This window comes from Nanorana parkeri, unplaced genomic scaffold, assembly GCF_000935625.1.
Source record: "Nanorana parkeri isolate BGI_ZX_2015 unplaced genomic scaffold, ASM93562v1 scaffold118, whole genome shotgun sequence".
Lineage (NCBI taxonomy): Eukaryota > Metazoa > Chordata > Amphibia > Anura > Dicroglossidae > Nanorana > Nanorana parkeri.
The window spans coordinates 517,612-534,954 of NW_017306386.1; the positions used below are offsets into that span (position 1 = coordinate 517,612).

The 17,343-nt window shown below is 41.4% G+C and overlaps 1 protein-coding gene across 1 annotated transcript in view; it reads right to left on the reverse strand.

Moving 5' to 3' along the window:
• The window catches only part of CAMKK1 (calcium/calmodulin dependent protein kinase kinase 1), a 180,413-nt gene that overhangs the window by 57,339 nt on the left and 105,731 nt on the right, over window positions 1–17,343 (reverse strand). The window contains exons 9-10 of the mRNA XM_018553389.1: window positions 16,247–16,268; window positions 11,920–12,008 (exon numbers count right to left, since the gene is read on the reverse strand). Coding sequence (XP_018408891.1) covers window positions 11,920–12,008; window positions 16,247–16,268 — 111 coding nt within the window. The remainder of the gene's footprint in view (window positions 1–11,919; window positions 12,009–16,246; window positions 16,269–17,343) is intronic.

Below are 17,343 nucleotides of genomic sequence, written 5' to 3' on the forward strand. Positions count from 1 at the left end.
TTTAAATATATATATATATATATACACATACACACATATAAAAGGACATTTTTACCATAAAAGGTACAGTATATCAGTCTCCGATTGGAGCATCCATTGCTTTCTGAGCAACAGTGGGCTCAAAGAGAAGTAAACCAATGAGGAAAAAAACCCCCCAAAAATCCAATATGCTAAAATGCATATTGACAAGTCACAATACTTTTGGAGGAATGTTTTTAGGACAAAACTGTTGATTTTGGCAAGTTACATCAGCTTAATGTTCTAGAACAGAACATTGACCAAAAACACACAGCTAAATGCACTCAAGAATGGCCAAGAACAAAACTTTGTACTATTCTGAAGTGGTCTTCTATTAGTCCTAATCTACATTATACAGGATTATCTATAGAAAATAGCTGAAATATGCAGTCTGGAGAAGGCACCTTTCCAACCTGAGACAGCTGGAAAAGTCTGCTCAAGAAGAGAGGGCCAAACTTAATTTTACATTTTTTTTTGCAAAGTAAAATAGTCGGCTGAATAGAAAAAAAAAGCTAATTTTTATTAAGTATGGAAAAACCAATGATAGATGTCCATTACTTTTGTCAGTTTTAATCTTTCCGCAGAAGATTTTAGGTGGTTCTTTTTTCTTGGAAGGATACCAACAAATTTCTCCACGTCTGCATACTTAAAATACTGATCCCTAGAAACCAGCCACTTACCCATACACTTTATTGGTAGGAGAAGAAGTTGACATACATTATGTGTGTCAGCTTACTAAATTGTGGGAAAATTAATTTAGAGTAAACTACAAAAAAAAAAAAATATTTCATATTTCCTGATAATATTGCAGGGAATCCAACAGCTCTACAGTATGGTTAAATACTTTTTTTTTTAAATAGCAGAATGACAAAAACTACAGAATTAATTTAGCTAACATGAGACATGTGAAAGGCACAACTCAGGTCATTTAAGCGTTGTAGGTGAAGTTACATCATCAAAATAATAATATGCCAGCACAATTAGTTTTCACAGCCTGTGCAAGCAGACACCTGCCAGATCCAATTATAAAACTTATGTTCCACCTGACCTCTGCAGTAGGTGCTCACATGTCCACATGACCAACTCACACTATGTTAAAAAAAAAAAAAAAGTTTAGATGATAAGGTCATCACAGGCAGACTTTTACATTCTAATTTTAAAGGGATAAAAAAGTGAAAAGGTTTTTAAACTATTTTAGAAGCTGATTAAATAACTAACAATGGATGCTGCTTTATGCAGAATCAACTATTCCCCTGAGCAGTGGCCCCGATATCCTGTTTTAGGGTGGTACCTTTTACTTGTAAATCACATCCTGTTCATTCATAACTGTGGACACATAGTACTATGTGTCCCCAGTTATTTACAAACACTGGAGTGATCAGCTGATCGCTCCAGTGTTTGTCCTGCACAGAGGAACGATACATATGACTGGGGGGCGCTCAGCTTCTCCCATGGATCCCCCCTATCCGACACGAAGCACTTCAGCCGGGGGGTGGGGAGGGGGAGGGCGGAGCCGCTGTCACAGAACTAAGGCCGAGCGGTGAGGGGAGAGAGAGGTGCCGGCTGTCAGATCCAGACCGAGCGTCTCTCTCCTCACCGCTTGGCATTAGTTCTGTGACAGCGGCTCCGCCCTCCCCCGCCGCCGGTTCCTTCACTTCTTCTCGGATCCCCGCTGCATACAGATGGGGAGAGCAGCGGGGATCCAGAGAAGCCCCACCGGCAGGAGGAGAGGACATCGTGTTCTACCAGTGATTGCTAAGCGATCGACTGGTAGATCGCGATCGACCTTATGGGCACCCCTGGCCTAGGCTATAAGAAGATTGCCAAGACCCTGAAACTGAGCTGCAGCACGGTGGCCAAGACCATACAGCGGTTTAACAGGCAGGTTCCACTCAGAACAGGCCTTGCCATGGTCAACCAAAGAAGTTGAGTGCATGTGCTCAGCTTCATATCCAGAGGTTGTCTTTGGGAAATAGACGTACGAGTGCTGCCAGCATTGCTGCAGAGGTTGAAGGGGTGGGGGGTCAGTCTGTCAGTGCTCAGACCATACGCCAAACACTGCATCAAATTGGTCTGCATGGCTGTCGTCCCAGAAGGAAGCCTCTTCTAAAGATGATGCACAAGAAAGCCCGCAAACAGTTTGCTGAAGACAAGCAGACTAAGGACATGGATTACTGGAACAATGTCCTGTGGTCTGATGAGACTAAGATAAACTTATTTGGTTCAGATGGTGTCAAGCGTGTGTGGTGGCAATCAGGTGAGGAGTAGAAAGACAAGTTTGCCTAGCCTACAGTCAAGCATGGTAGTGGGAGTGTCATGGTCTGGGGCTGCATGAGTGCTGCCGGCACTGGGGAGCTACAGTTCATTGAGGGAACCATGAATGCCAACATGTACTGTGACATACTGAAGCAGAGCATGATCCCCTCTCTTCGGAGACTGTGCTGCAGGGCAGTATACCAACATGATAACTACCCCAAACACACCTCCAAGACGACCACTGCCTTGCTAAAGAAGCTGAGGGTAAAGGTGATGGACTGGCCAAGCATGTCTCCAGACCTAAACCCTTTTGAGCATTGTGGGGCATCCTCAAACGGAAGGTGGAGGAGCGCAAGGTCTCTAACATCCACCAGCTCCTTGATGTCGTCATGGAGGAGTGGAAGAGGACTCCACCAGAGCTTCACAGGTTGCCACTGAACTCCATGCCCAAGAGGGTTAAGGCAGTGCTGGAAAATAATGGTGGCCACACAAAATATCGACACTTTGGGCCCAATTTGGACATTTTCATTTAGGGGTGTACTCACTTTTGTTGCCAGTAGTTTAGACATTAATGGCTGTGTGTTGAGTTATTTTGAGGGGACAGCAAATGTACACTGATATACAAGCTGTACACTCACTACTTAACATTGTAGCAAAGTGTCATTTCTTCAGTGTCCTCACATGAAATGATATAATAAAATATTTACAAAAATGTGAGGGGTGTACTCACATATATATATATATATATATACACATATACATATATATATACACATATACATATACACATACATACATATATTATTATATTTTTATTTTTTTCAACTGCTACATATAAAGTATGTTTTAATAAAAGGAATTGTAAAGGTGTGCAATGGTACCATGAAAGTTCAACATTGATCTTTTTTTTGCTGTGTAATGTTTACATATAAGTAAATGGTTACAATGTTCTGTGTTTTCGGTCTTTCTCAATAACACTATTTAAGTGCTTAGGTACTATAAGGACAGCTAAGATTTAATACTTTTTCCCCATGAGTCAGGCGGTGTGTTCAAACTAAATGACAATAGTTTGACAAAGATTAATCTTCTTGGCTTATGAGAATCACAAGTCATATTTTCCAGTCAGAACGGAGCTTAGCTGTAAAAGGACCCAGAGAAATCTGTTGAAGCTAAACAGAGCAGCAGAGCTGCAAGCCTTACAACAAGCCAATTTGCTGAACAAAGTATGTTCATCTTCAGTCCTTGGGTGCGTTAACGTAAGGAGATTTGACAGTAAGTTCTAGAGGGCATAGAAGTGCATACTTTAGACTAACATAAGTACAAGCATGTATTTGGGGAATATCTGATGGGTACCAATTAGAGACTGCAGTGAGCTTGCAAAGGTAGGACAGGGTCTTATACACAGGGAAAAAAAGCCATGTCAGACCTACACTGTATACTCTCTTAAGGTTTAAGAACATTTATTTTTTTAAAGTGTGTCATCTTAGAATCCAATATAAAATACAATTATCCCAATAAAAAATAGTTTAATATGAGACTCCAATATTCCTCTCTCAGTTATATGCACTGCAACCATTTTAGCACACTTTATCTGTTCCTGCACAATGGAAATTGACACCAGCATTCCAGTCCCTTCCTCCATCCTGAGTGGAGGGGTCTGCCTGCTATAATCATAAGATCAGTCCATGTGTTGTGTTGGAAATGCAACAGCATCCTGATTGTATTACTGACAGAGATGTAATATTGTCTTTTGAGCTATAGATGGCGCTGTAGTGCAATGTTAGTCTCTATTGTTATGCATACTTATCTATGATATACAGGAAGTTCTATATACAGGTGAAACTCGAATAATTAGAATATCGTGCAAAGTTCATTTATTTCACTAATGCAACTTAAAAGGTGAAACTAATATATGAGATAGACTCATTACATGCAAAGCAAGATAATTCAAGCCGTGATTTGTCATAATTGTGATGATTATGGCTTACAGCTCATGAAAACCCCAAGAACCCCAAATCCACAACCTCAAAAAAGTAGATTATTACATGCAATCAATAAAACAAGGATTGTACATAGAACAATATCGGACCTCTGAAAAGTACAAGCATGCATATGTACTCAGTACTTGGTTTGGGCCCCTTTTGCAGAACTTACTGCAATTACTTTTGCACGATATTCTAATTATTCGAGTTTCACCTGTAAATTGCAAGGCTATAGTCCGGTCATGCTGACTGGTGAAATTTTTGACTGACTGTTGAGACACTATCAAATTTTTCAAGCCATGCATATAACCAACAGTAATGAGAGCAAAAACTGCTGAAAAGCCAGTGAACCACCCACATGTGCAGATAATTTAATTTCTTGGGGCATTCTGTATGGAAACTATGTACAGAACATCCATAGTTGCCGTGGTTACAAGGATGCAAGATTTGAATTTTTTGAAGTTTTAGAAGATCAGCGCTGGATTGAAGTCAAAGCCATATTATGTTTTGTTTTGGATAGAGTAGGAATGTTTTTTTTTTTGCTGTCTATGTCGCATTGAGGAGATCCACCTATCCTTCTTATCCCATAGACACAACAGGAAAAAAAAAAATCTTCTAAAATTAGACAAGTCGCTTTTAGACTGTTGTCAATGAACAAGTGTCCCCATTGAAGCATATCTTCTCTATTTCTGTTCCAGTAATTGGATTTTTCTTTACTTTAAAAAAGGAGGAAAAATCTCACCAGTAAGGGCCTGACCACGACCGAAAGCATCAGGAGACCAATTCCTGGTTTTCTTGGTGACATAGCCACACCGACCTTGTAGCCCCCGAGATGGGAAGCATGAAGTCATCAGTGTCTGACTTTTTCCTTCTCCTCTGATGCCCCACCAGAGGCTCATCTTGCTCATGCAGTATACCAGCCTCTTTTTTTTAGCTAGCGGCATTATTTTTCAACCAGCAGGGGACACCGGGTGGACATTTGTTAGGTATACTTTGTATGGTAGTTTTAAACACTGTGTGCCTCATGTACAAAAGCTGCATAAATGTATAACACAACAACAAATTAGTACTCATTTACCGTAAGTTTTTAGTTTTTCCAAGAATCTGATTCTGGCTGGTATACACAACATTTGCACATTCTTTTCCATCATCGTTTATCCATCCATAATGGATTCATTAGGAGACTTGAAAAGTACCCTAAGGGTTTGAGATGACATGTTTTTCATTAAAACTTGGAGGTCTATTCGTAACAGGTCAAGATTGACACTGTGCCTTTCTTTAAAAATTGGAAATATCTGTTGTGCTATTTCTCTAGCTTTTGCCAAATCCTTGGAGTGGAGAAATTACTTCAATAAATATGTTTTTTATTTCTTATTTTAATTCTAATTGATGACAATTAAAACGCCCTAAACCAGAGGTAAACTGCAAGTAAATATAAAAGGCACATCCCTCCCCATCACCACCTAATAAAGCTGACTAACTAAATACATTCTACTACCTAAAACTAATAAACTTAATCATACTTACCTGCATCCTTCTTGCATGGTTTCCCCAGTCTCGGCACCAGCACTAAGATATCAAAACACACTATACTCGTCTATTTCCATGTGGTAAACATTGCAGCCTTCACCTAGCATAAGAGGATTTCAGGTAGAAAAAGGCCCCAGGAACTGGCAGCTATTCTAATCAGGTGAAATGTTTTCCTTTGTTAGTGGAATGAATATCCGATTTAATTCCTGGCTATCATTCTGCTATTCAATTTCCTAATTCACAGCAGTGCTCTCTGATTTTTCCTGTCTGCAATGTGATTTATTCTCTTCAGCCAGGAAACATAATCCAAAGTGATGGAAGCAGTAGAAATAGTTTCTTTCAAATGTTTCCCTAATCCCGGCCTGGAACGGTTTCAACAACACATCCAGCGGCTTGACAAAGCACACGAAAGCATACTACAACCTCAGCATTTGCAAATAAAGCGAATGAACAGAAAGCATTATATATAGAACTAGTAATACACTACATTATATTATAAATATTAAGATGTGGAATCTTTAACTCTTACCATTGATTCTATGTTACAGGAAAATGATCTCATTACAAAAAATTTTGTCAGGAGAGACTTTTGAATATTCCCTTCCAACTACGTGGCCTGTTTTGAAATAAGCAAAACAAGGGGTTCTATGTCTTGAGCACTAACAATGGAGTTTCTAGTGCACAATCTTGCCTAGGGAATAGTGTTGCTTGCTGGTGCCCAAAACAAAAATCTATCAAGGGATATGGCTAAATGCAGACAGAATTATTGAAGTGGTTACTCTGTTCTGCATTGTGCTAAAATAAAAGCAAAACTGCAGTATTAAGCCACCAATAGATTTAAAAAGGTACAACTTGACATGCAGGCATGATCTGACCATTTACAGCTAAAAGGAACAGCAGAGTGAGGCAGAAACCTGCAAATCTATGCTGACATCTCTTTCCATATCAAAAATTTCATCTGGTGGCCAACCCCCACCAAGACAAATATAAGTCTACACACCTATATCCAGCACTTCAGTGTTTTAGACTTGGTATTTAGAATGTATGCCAAGATAAAAAAAAAAACAGATTTTTTCCAGTGCATAAAAAAAAAATCTGGTCAAAAAGTCACCCCTGTGTGAGTTGCCATACACATGTCTGGAAAACAATGAAACAGCATTATTACTTAAAATGCTTGCATAAAATGGCAATCTGTGATGTTTTGTTCTAATTATCCACATGCTAACATACTTTCCAGTCTAAAAGTATCCCTTGCACTATGAATCATGTTATAAAATGTTTATTTGTGTATTTAATCTTTATTGGTTCTGACTAGGATATATAATGCTCCTCAATTCTTTTTTTTTTTTTTAATAAATTATTTATTTAAGTGATTTTTCATTTTTATCCAAGTTATACATAACACATGGACGTGAGGTTGATTCACGTACAGTGATGCAGTAATTATGACAATAAAACGTTACAACATACTTCAACACATAAAGTGATTTGAACAAATATGGTGTGACAATTTGCATTAAAAACATGGTCAGAGGGGGCTAGAGCCCTCACGCAAGCGGGGGGTGCTGGTACCCTGGGGCGCCCTCTGTCGTGGCAACGGCAGTGTGAGCGGCGAGCGCGGGGGTCCCACCCTTTCCGAGTCATAGGAGCTGAATAGCTGGGTTTGGGTAACTCGGTGTCCCGTGGTCATCAGAGCGTGAGGTATTCAGGGGAGCTCATGAACTCCATCCAAGGAAGCCAGGTACCCGAGAACTGAGCATTGGTGTGTTTGAGGGAGCTCATTAGGTCCTCCATGAGGTAAATATCGTGCATGCGGTCTAAGACCTGTCTGATCCGTGGGGGCTCGGGTTTCTTCCAGCCGCGTTGACTATGTGCCTAATGAGTGAGCGTGAATATGCTCGCATAGGAATGGTGTTGTGATGCAGGGTCGGTGTGATGGTGTGTAGGAAGTGGGATAAGCGCATAGAGGACCAGAAGTCCAACGGGCCGTAGGCCGGTTGGGTGCGAAGGGTGTCTACTGAGGGCCACTCCGGAGAAGTCAGAAAGTGTGACGCTTTTGAGATGCCCAGGTTCCGCAGAGGAAGGTAGGTTCGTGGGCCGACATCAGGGGGGAAAGGAAGGGTTATCCAGTATAGGAAGGAGGGGGGAGTGGTGGATAGGAGACCCTTGGCGAAGGTTGAGCGTGTCAGCTGCAGTGTAGGGCCTATGGTGGGATGTACCCGCAGGGGTGGAGTAGAGGGAGACGAACTCCAGGAGAGGTTGGCCAGCGTCAAGTGCGCGGCTATGTAGTATTGGTGTACATCAGGTAGGGACATCCCTCCCATGCTCTTGGGTCTCCGCAACATGTCATAACTCAGTCTAGGTGGTTTGTGGGCCCAGACGAATTCCCTAAAAAAATCGCTTGGATGTTGCAGAAAAAGGATGTGGGTATGTGGATCGGGAGTGCTTGGATGGGGTATAGTAGGCGAGGAAGAATGGACTATTTCAGGATATTGCACCGCCCCATCCATGAGAAAGTACTTTTCGTCCAGGTCTCTAAGTCTGACTTAATGCGGGACAATAGCCGTGGAAAGTTCAACGAGAACGCAAGGGACGGGTCCTTTGGCAGTAGTATGCCGAGATATTTGATGGCGTTAGGGGCCCATTTAAATGGGAAGTTATGGAGAACTCTGCCAAGGGCAGGTCCCGTGATTGAGATATGAAGGGCCTCTGATCTGTGGGAGTTAATACGGAAATTCGTGAGGGTACCATATGTTTTCAATTCCCGTAGGAGGACAGGGATAGAGACATCTGAGGAAGTGAGGAAAAAAAGGAGGTCATCCGCAAAGGCAGCGACCTTGTGGGTCGTATATCCGGCTGAGATTCCTCGGATGTCTGGATTTGCTTGTATCGTGCGAAGTAAAGGTTCAAGAGTGAGTACAAATAGAAGAGGCGAGAGCGGGCAACCTTGGTGGGTGCCATTGGTGATCAGGAAGATAGGGGATAGGACACCATTCACCCGCACCTGGGCGGAGGGGGAGGAGTAAAGCGCATTAATCAAGGAACGCATTCCCGGGCCCACCCCAATCGCCTCCAGAGTGCACCGGAGGAACCCCCAGTCCACCCGATCAAACGCCTTCCCCGCATCCGTGGACAGCAGTACACATGGGGTGGCGTTCGATCGGGCGGAGTGAAGCACCCCCAGCGCTCGAGTGGTGTTATCCCGCGCTTCTCAGGAGGGGGTGAATCCAGTTTGGTCAGGATGGATGAGTTGCACCAGATGTGGTATTAGTCTGTGGTATAGGATTTTGGCAAAAAGTTTACTATCAACATTGAGGAGGGATATAGGTCGATAACTAGGGCAGAGGGCTGGGTCCTTACCCTCTTTGGGTATCACCGTGACGTGGGCCCTAAGAGATTCGGGTGAAGGGGTGTGGGCGTCAAGGATAGAGTTAAGTGCGGTCAGGAACGGTGTGGCGAGAACTGGTAGGTAGCGCTTATAGTATGACAAAGAGTAGCTGTCTGGGCCAGGGGCTTTGCCTGTGTTGGTGAGTTTGAGTGCGGACTCCACCTCCGCTGCTGTGATCGGGGTTTCCATCAGTATGTATGAATGTAATGCACAATGCGGGCCTGGGGGGGTCTGGATTCTCTACAACATTGTGGGATCCGTTAAATTGTACAGGTCTCTGTAATAGTCGGCAAAAGCTTCCGCGATTTCCGCCGGGAGTGAGAATTTGGTGCCCGCGGGAGATGTAACAGAGGGGACATATGTCCGGGTTTGTTGTTTGCGCAGTGCCCTTGCAAGGTACTTGCTACATTGGTTGCTGTATGCTCCTCAATTCTTGTTACCCTGTCACTTTAACTTCTCTTCTGTGTCGTCTGCTTCTCCTTCCGAATAACATGCATCTGCTGGCTATTCTTCCCCTCTTAAAGCCAGCTATTAATTTAGTGCGATAGCTTGGCAGGTAGTAAAGGAAAAGAAATGAGTCACAGAAGGATATTTTTCTAAGGAAGTGGCAGACCAAAAAAAACGATCATGTAGCTGGCACTTGCTTACATTTCACCGCAAACAGCTGGATGAAAATCAAAGCAACTAGCACCTAAATGAATCACTCATAACAGAACTATGCTGCATTATATCTTATATCAGAGCTATAGCAGACACTTACTGATGACAAGTAAACTAAAAAGTATTATAGTATTTTCTAGGCATGGCTGTATACAGATGTGTGAATCAACAGAAAATCATATTCACACAAGCTCAAAAAAATGGATCAATAACTTTCAGAAAGCTTTCACCATATTAATAATTCTCATAATAATTGATATTGTTACGAGGAATATTACATGTTTTACCTACTGGGTTAAACCAACACAGGATGGAACCTTCACAACAAACCCCCCTCCCCCCCAATTATATAAAAGTAGCATGCCACCATAGCCTTGCTGCTATTGCCAGAGCCACATTACTTTATCCAGCCCCATAATAATAGGTACATGTTACTTAAAGGAGAACTAAGAGGTGAGTGCTTTTCACTCACCTCATAGTTCTAGCTCAGTTGATCGAGAAGTGAGCTCACCTCTCGATCCTGTCACAGCTCTCTGCCGGGACAGGGGAGGGGCTGGATTCCCCCCCCCCCCCCCTCCGATCCGCCAGCGCTGGCTGGCGGATCGGACGGGGGAGGGGGCGGGTACAGCTGGCTCTGCCTCTATGCCAGGTGGCAGTGGGATCATGCATTCTTATGCAACTGCCTTTTTATGTCTTTGGCTGGCCTTAGTGCAGAGATGGAAGAAATGTAGAGGGGTACATTTGCCTCCTGCATTGTTCCTGGATGGGGCATTGCAGAAATAGATGGATTGCGTTACTGATGTTGCATATGATCTATGTAGTACACAAACATTTGGCCTACTGGGGAAAAATACCTTGTGGTCTTTCAAATGGCCACAAACTGCATTATCAACATGAATTGATCTCTTTAGAGTTTCTAACTGGAATATCATTCTGCCTGTCTGGAACATTTGATTTATTAATGTTTATTATGACACCCCAACACACCTAATCAGCACACAACACACATGCGTTCTTGTGCATTGTGGTGCTCCGTGTTGAAAAAAATACCGTGAAACCTGTGTTGTTGAATGTTGGCAGCTCTTTCAAAATGGATGGGCTGCTTTACCGTACATTAATGTATGCACGGTGATGTACTGCAAAAGTCCGAAGCCAGAGTAATTACCAGTTCTCCCCACCAGCCTTTTTCTTTTAAAACAAAGCTACGCTACTGGTACTTAGCATCATGACCAAAAATTAGGGCTGTTACTGATTACAATTTTCGTGTTCGATTAATCAAAATGTTTTTTAATCGATTCATTTCGATTAATTATAACGCACATACAGATCCAACTACATTGGTCTATACACATACAGCACAGCAATGAAGTAATAAAATGAACTAGGATCACATTAATCCAGCACGTTATTAATCTCACGTGCGACCACTCAATATGGCCGCCGCTTGAGTGGGGCAACTCAGAAGAATAACGTGCTGGATTAGCCGATGGAGCCACTTGGTGAAGGGGGGAGGAGTCCGGTGACGTCGATGTCCGTGACGTCACCAGATCTCCGACGGGACTCCCGTAAGACCCGGAAGCCGGCGGAGAGGTGAGTTTTCATTTTTGATCATAAGAATTTTAATCGATCAAAAATATTAACGATTAATCAAGAAATGAATCGTTAATTTCCGCAGCCCTACCAAAAATATCTATAAAGCTATCTTTAAATTATTACCAGAAAACATTGAACTTTATGGTCAGCAAATAGAAGTCCATTTGTAACCCAGAAACCACAGCAACAAAACACTGGTATGGGCACTCATTTGACATCACAGGAACAGACTAAAATAGTAGAATTTTGCATTAAAATCACCTTTAGAATTTTTTGTTTCTATGAACAGATTTCCACGTATTTATCAAGCAAAATCTATTCTGAAAAAAATATAGATTTTCTTTTTCACTAAAGTAACAAATACAGTTTTTAAAAAGGAAACCGTAAATGATAAATAATTACCAAGCATTTTAGAAGTGTTTCCCTTGTTGCCAAAGTGTTAAAAGCAAAGTGCAGAAAATCAGTCACATCATTGAAAACATTATTACTCACAGTATTCTATACCAAGCACAATGTCTCTGAAGTAAATCCGGGCTTGTTCTACTGTAAAGGGACGATCAGATGGTACTTCCATGACAGGTCTGAAGAGAAAAAGCAGTCAAGAACGAATGATATAGCTATAAAACATTTATCAGGGAAGCAATGTTCAATGAACCTAAAGATTTTATAAAAATAAGCATGCATTTCAGTGATAAGCAGCTACAAGTGCTGAAATACTATTCACTTCCAAAATAAAATGACTAGGTAGCTCAAACAGATCAAACCCTACTACTCACCAGAATGTTATGCACCGTATTTTTCCGTCTATAAGACGCCCCTATGTATAAGACGCCCCCAATTTTTCTTACCCAAAATTCCTAAATCAATATTTTAAATGGTATAATGCATCACACTTACCTCAATCACGTTATGCTCCGACATTACAGCTCGGGGCACTGGCTACACGCTCTCCCGAGCGCCGGCTGACGTCAGGTACAAAAGATTTATTATCGGATTACAGAGACAGGATAACAGTTTTCCTCCAATCATAAATCTTTTGTACCTGACGTCAGCCTGCGCTCGTGAGAGCGGATTACAGAGCCACTCTCCCCAGCAACAGCTGACGTCAGGTACAAAAGATTTATGATTGGAGGAAAACTTATCTTGTCTCTGCAATCCGAAGTTTCACTCGTGAGGCTACGGTAGTTTGCAGTGGTATCTGCACTTTCGGCAGTTTCGCAACCGCGGTTCTCCTCTCGGCCCCCGTATATAAAAGACGCCCCTCTATTTTTAGGTAAAAATGTTAATGAAAAAGTAGCGTCTTATACACGGAAAAATACGGTACATTGTTCATTTTAAGACACACCTCTTTCCACATCTAGATTTTTCTCATTTCTCCTGCAAACATCACTTATACCTCTTCCCTCTAGAATATTTATCTCCCTACTACCTTAAACCTCAGGTCACATCTCCCTCCTACACAGGTTTCTCCCTACTTTTCTACAGGTCACTCCTGCTTTACTTATTTTCTTTGTTATTTACCTTCCCAGTCTATCTTGCTCTGCCACTAAAAAGTCTATCCAGGTCCTTGATAATCAGCTCACAGGTCCTGAAAATCTGACTCCTGTATCCTTCAACACTGTGTCATACATAACATTTCTCATGCTCCCGAAAGAGTCCTAACAATTTGTTTCTGCCTATCATCAATTCTATATCACAGCTCTTGCTCTAAAAAGTATTTTCACTGCCTTGGGATTGCGCCTCACGTCCTAAAAATCTGTGTCTGTCTACTTTCCGTACTCTTTTACACACAACATCCATCCCAAAAAAATTATACATACCTCCTAAAAATGTGTCTGTTCACCTTCAGCTCTGTATAATGCACAACAAATCTCCCAACAAACGTCTGTCCCACCTCTTCGACATTTGTCTCAGTCTTGCCTTTAATGCTATATCAAGGAACTCATATCTCACTCATCCAGAATGGGCTTGTTCTACTAGATATCTGTGGCACCCTCCTCGTAATCATTCCTCCATTTCTGCTTCATACATAACAAATCTCACTCTTTCAACAAATGTCTGTGAAGGTTCTCATTCATCCAGGTCATGGTATATCTGTAAAAAATAAGTCAAGGCAACTGGACTTGCTGTATTTTTCTTGAAGACGTTTCACTGGCCATCCGACCAGCTTTCTCAATTCAGAATAACTTGTACAAAAAAATAATCTGGGAATAAATATGGTGAACATTGTTTCAATCCACATAATCTGTTAGTCGTAACCAGGTGTTGATTTCATTAGCATAATTGGAGTCTAGGAGGTGTTATTAACCTTTCCAGAGAGAGGTGTTAAAACAGCATTGTATGTGGGGGACAATAGATGCTTTTCACCCTCACTGGTACGCTTTCATCACCTTTTTTCTGTTTTGACAAAAGTCCAGTCTGGATACCCACAAGTTTTAAGGGTCCCCCTGAGGAGTTTGAATACTTTTGTCTTGGCCTCTGTTCTGGTGGGAATTTTCTCTACCCGGTGGTGTAGAGTCCTGATGACTCCCAGTTTGTGGTCTAAAGGGTGGTGGGAGTCAAATAGCAGGGACTGGGCCGGGTGTGTTGGTTTTCGGTAGACCTCTATTTCCAGCCTCCTTCCCTCTTCTACTGTTACTAAACAATCCAAAAAAGCCAATTTGTTGTTTTGCATAACTTCCCTTGTAAACTTGATGTTATGATCCACTGAGTTGATATGGTCAGTGAAAGCCTGTAACTCTTGTTTGTGAATCTTATCCCAAGTGTCATCCACATATCTGAACCAATGACTTGGTGTAATTCAATTGAAGCTGGTCAGGCCCTTGCTTTCTACTTCCTCCATGCACAGATTTGCCACAATAGGTGAAACTGGCGATCCCATGGCACAGCCATGTTTCTGCCTGTAGAACTTGTCCTTGAAATAAGTGATACTTAGGCAAAGATCCAATAAGGCACACACTTGATCTGGGTTAAGTTCTGTTCTGCTGCCTAGGGTGTTGTCTAGTAGCAACCGTTTTCTCACTGTTCCAATTGCCTTTGTGGTGGGTATGCAGGTAAAGAGGGATTTGACATCATAGGATGTCACCTCTCCCTGGGCAGGTTAATAACACCTCCTAGGCTCCAATTATGCAAATTAAATCAACACCTGGTTGTGACTAACAGATTATGTGGATTGGAGCAACATTCACCATATTTATTCCCAGATAATTTTTTGCACAATCATTCTGAATTGAGAAAGCTGGTTGGATGACCAGTGATAGAGCAAGTCCAGTTGCCTTGACTTATTTTTTACAGATCTTTCAACAAATGTTTTTATGCAAATTAATGGTAATCCAAAAGTTGTGTTATTGCAACGTCTTATTCTCTATCACTATTCATTTTTGTTTGCTTTTATTCAATTTACTATATTCCATGTTGCACTTTATTGGCTTATACCATTTGGTACTCATTTGTGTTGAATTGTGTTGCACTTTACTGTGGTAGGGTATCTATAATTCAGCACACTGCACTTACCTAAGTTGGGGGATTATATTATAGTGACAACCAGATAACACCTGGAGGGGGAGGGTCATTCCCTTTACAAGAATTTTGTTACTACTCTGGCTATCAAACCTACATTGTTACATGATGTTATCTGTACATTCATAAGCTGTTCCAAGATTTTCTCTTTTGCAACTTATTATTGTTGATATTTGTATCTACTGTCATCAAAACATCTATAATTTGTATCAAATGTTGTCCAAATATGTAAGACAAACTTGGTATTCCTGCCTGTCTGTCCCCAGCTATTCACTCCCCAAACTTCTTCTCATTCAAATTCAATGCCATCGTAATTTAGTGTTAAAATTTGATATCGTTTATATATGCAGTCATTTGTAATCACTGTCATCTTAACACTTGTCAGACAAACGTACTACCAAAAATTGTTCTCAATCAAGCTACACTTCATTCACTTTTACTGTCATGCTCACACATTGGTTCAACCACATTTTTACTTTTGTTTAAAAAATGGCACAAGAATGTGGATTTACACTGGTTTGAGATGTATTTCTAATAGAACATTTATAATTATGCACAAAATTACAGACGCAAACTCTTTTCTGCGGTCGTAAAGTTTTTAAAATAAATACAGCTCATACGTTTAATAAAAATGGCCATAGAGGTACTTTATTTTCTGGAAAATGTAGATAAATAATAACACCCACTGACAATATTAAAAAATGTTATTGTAAAATCCTACCGATGCACAGCAAAATAAAATTACTGAGGTTTGCATAGCTGCCATTACGAAATTCAGAAAACAAAGTTCGTCCGGGGTATTAATTCATTTTTGATTTTTTCTTTTCTTAGGGCATACAAAACTCTGTCGTAACTGTGCTGGTGTACCATATTGGTAACAGTAAATAGTTGCCTTGTCACAATCCTTACTGGAAATTACCAATCGCGGGGAGTGGGTGCTCGTAGTGACTGTGGATGGCGCCGCCAGACAATGTTTGTAGATAGATGTCTCCAGCACACCAGAATCATTTGAAATCCAAAGTGTTCTTTTACTGAAAAGGCATGTCATCAGAACAAGCGCTTTCGGGGCTACGCAGGGTCCACTTGATCAGGCTCAGCAATGGCGGGCCTGATGAAGGGTACCCTGCGTGGCCCCAAAAGAGCTTGATCTGGTAACATGACGTTTCAATAAACGAACACTTTGGATTTCAAAGGATTCTGGTGTGCTGGTGACATCTATCTACAACCATATCTGTAACAGGCCCAAACACAAGTATTAATATAACTCAGAACAAGAGGGAAATTTTCATCTCTTACCTACCCTTTGCGTAGAAGGTCAAACACTGTAAAAAGAAAAAAGAAAAGCTAATTAAAACATAGTTAGTTGGATGCAAGATAAGCCTATATAATGCCAACATAATACCAACTTACTTCTGTAAATTTGTCTGCTGTCTTGTGGCAGTGGTAGCATGTCAACAGCAGAAGCGTTAAAGAAAGGTAGTAGCCAGGGGCATTTTCTGAATCTAGTGCGCCTGTGTCCCAAATCATAGGTTAAGCCCCCTTCTTCAAGACTCTATGCCACTCCACTTTATGCTATAGGCACATATACACTAGGCGCTTAGCTGGACAGACAGGAGAAGGAATAATGGTAAATAAACATTAGCGAAGTATACCTCCCCACTCAAGACCAACTCTGGTTTCTTGGAACCTCCCTAGACACTCTGAAAGAGTTTGCAGAGGCTGTTTTGGTATTAGGAGGGAACTTGATTTTAAAACCCTTGTTGGATGTTTCTAGGGAAACTACACATAGACTGTTTCCTTCCTTAATATGTCCTCTGTTGTGACAAGTTGGTAGATGTCTGGAGAAGAAATCACTCAGCCACAAAAAAATTTCACCTGCTACCCAGTGGTATATCAGTCCCATCTGCGCAAGGATTATTTCTTCATCCCCCCAATCTACTTTAGGGATGGCCAACTCTGCTACAATTTATACACATACCATTTTTGATCAACCCCCAAACACCCTCATGCTCCAATTAGAAGAATATGTCCCTAAAGCACGGTACTATAAACTAAACAAATCTTCTATACAGGAAGGGCCTCTCAAGGAAGAATTGGGCCAGGAACTCTCCACACCTTTTCTGACAATGCCTCCCCAGACACTCCCTTGTTAATTCTATAGGAAATTAATAACTGAACCATGAAAGGGATATCATGTCAAAAAGTGCTGCCCAAAACAAGGAACAACGCCAGCAGATTCTCAGCCATATTTAAACCTTGGAGTCCCTACACAATAAATCACTCGATCAGATACATGTGGTGGAACTGAAAATGTTGTGAGACAGGTTTGCTGTGCTTATGCTTCACATAGTAAAAACTCAATTGGATGAGTAACACAGACATTTCTATGAGTTTGAG